The 1,910-nt window shown below is 35.9% G+C and overlaps 1 protein-coding gene across 1 annotated transcript; it reads right to left on the bottom strand.

The window, feature by feature from the left end:
• Nucleotides 1-243: 243 nt before the first annotated feature.
• Nucleotides 244-1,910, bottom strand: LOC143610164 (inositol-tetrakisphosphate 1-kinase 1-like). Its single transcript, XM_077084716.1, has 2 exons — nt 1,223-1,910; nt 244-898 (listed from the first exon to the last, which is right to left on the bottom strand). The coding sequence occupies exons 1-2, from the start codon at nt 1,775-1,777 to the stop codon at nt 449-451; spliced, it is 1,005 nt and encodes a 334-aa protein (XP_076940831.1). The 5' UTR covers nt 1,778-1,910; the 3' UTR covers nt 244-448.

Below are 1,910 nucleotides of genomic sequence, written 5' to 3'. Positions count from 1 at the left end.
TTTGAATGATATGTGAACAAAAGTGATCAATTTATGATTTCTAGCTTTGAAAAACGTTTTAATTTTAGGGTTCTCTGATCATGCCCCTTTACTCTTTAGTGAACATCTCCCCTTGTGAGAGAGAATTAAATGGCAAAATTAAGGTTCAAATTTGTTACGTGACAAAAAAAAATTAATGTAATTTGTTTCGGAGTTGGTGACCTAATCTCAGAGACAAAATCTTTCAAACAAAAACAATACACTAATTTTATTTTATGGAAATGGATCACCTCCTTTTACATACAAAAAGTGAAAATATGCAACAAAAAGTGATGACTCCGCATCAAAAGCATCCTCAACACAAAATATGCACATGAAACTCGTCCTTGAAATGACTAACTAGTTAACCCAACGCAAAGAACAAACCAAAAGATTCATTGAATTATTGTCATAAACTTGGTCAATCTTTCTAAGCTTGTGTTTTCTCATCAACAACCATATCCTCCTTCTCCATCATCTTCTTTTCTTCTTGTGATTTCTTGATATTCAACAAGAAATCAGTCATTACAGATTCATAAAACGGTAATTTCTCGTAACCAGGGAAATAATTAATATCAACCACAAGATACCCATCAGTCTTATCATCCTTAATCATGTCGAAATTACAAAGATGCAACCCAAGAGCCTGTCTGAGGCCGTTGGCTACGTCGACCAGAAACTCCTGCGAAGGCATCTTCGGCTTTTCATCGGATTTGTTATAACTACTCCAACTATCATCACCGTCGATTACAGAGCTTGATATCTGAGAAAAGCACATTAACCCACCGGATTCTAAAGTAATCTTCTCCATGGTCTCGTTTGAAATATCTGGCAACGAACTCCGTTTCACACATTTAACATAGTCGCCCGCTACGTAAACCTGTATCAGAGAAAATATATTAGTTGTGGTTTATTGTTACAAAACCATTCTATATGCTACTGAAAATAATATATAGTTAGGGTTTGTTGTTAAAAGATATCATTCGATTTTGGAATTATTTTTAGGGTAAGGCTAAATATATTCCCTATATGTACATAGAACGCACTAACATTAGTAAAAGTATAGATATTGATGGATTTAATAGCGGGCTAGTAAGGGTGCATTTAGTAAATAAGAGGTGATACATTTACATAATCTTTATATTTTCTGTCCATCTATAATTATAACAATAAACCTAGCAAATATATATTGTATCTAATATACCTTGAAGATGACTCCACCATGGTTCACAAACTGTTGTAGCAAAACGGGTGGGTGTAGTTTGGTTAACCCTTCATGGTTAACCACTAGTGACATCTTATGCGCACCAGTGGCTCCATCAGCAAGCAGCGGCTTGGCGATCACTGGAAAAACCAACTCTTTATCCGTCTGGACAGATTTTAAACATTCAAAATCTTGAACCAGGACTTGGTTTGGAATGCCAAGTTTGGGAATATTAAGTTGAGAAATCGGCTCGAGCATGGAGATACGGTTGTGGAGGCGTTGGATGGCGGATGGGCGGTCAATGATGGTGGCATTAGGATGGTTCATGGAGAATGTTTCAAGATTTTGGTCCCATTCTTGGCCATAAGACTTGTGAATGATGCAATCAAATGGACCTTGTTCGGTTAATGGTTTGGTAACATCTATTGGGATGAAATCAATACCTCGTTGTTTCGCGTAAGTTTTGAATGGTTCCACCATGAAAGCTTTGATTTTTCGTGTAGGTAACGCATAACCTACTCGAAAAAGACATGTTTCTAGTCTTGATTCTGGCATTTTGTTTTGTGTTTTAAGATAGATGTGGGATTTGTTTGATGAGGATGAATTGGTTTTATATTAAGTTTTTGAGAAAAAGAAGCAGATTCTAGTGTATTTAAATAAGTCTAGATTCGTTGGAAAAACAAACGAA

The sequence above is a fragment of the Bidens hawaiensis genome, unplaced genomic scaffold, assembly GCF_021521415.1.
Source record: "Bidens hawaiensis isolate Kalapana, Puna unplaced genomic scaffold, B.hawaiensis_p1.1 tig00024830_1, whole genome shotgun sequence".
Taxonomy (NCBI): domain Eukaryota; kingdom Viridiplantae; phylum Streptophyta; class Magnoliopsida; order Asterales; family Asteraceae; genus Bidens; species Bidens hawaiensis.
This window is presented reverse-complemented; position numbering and strand designations above follow the sequence as displayed.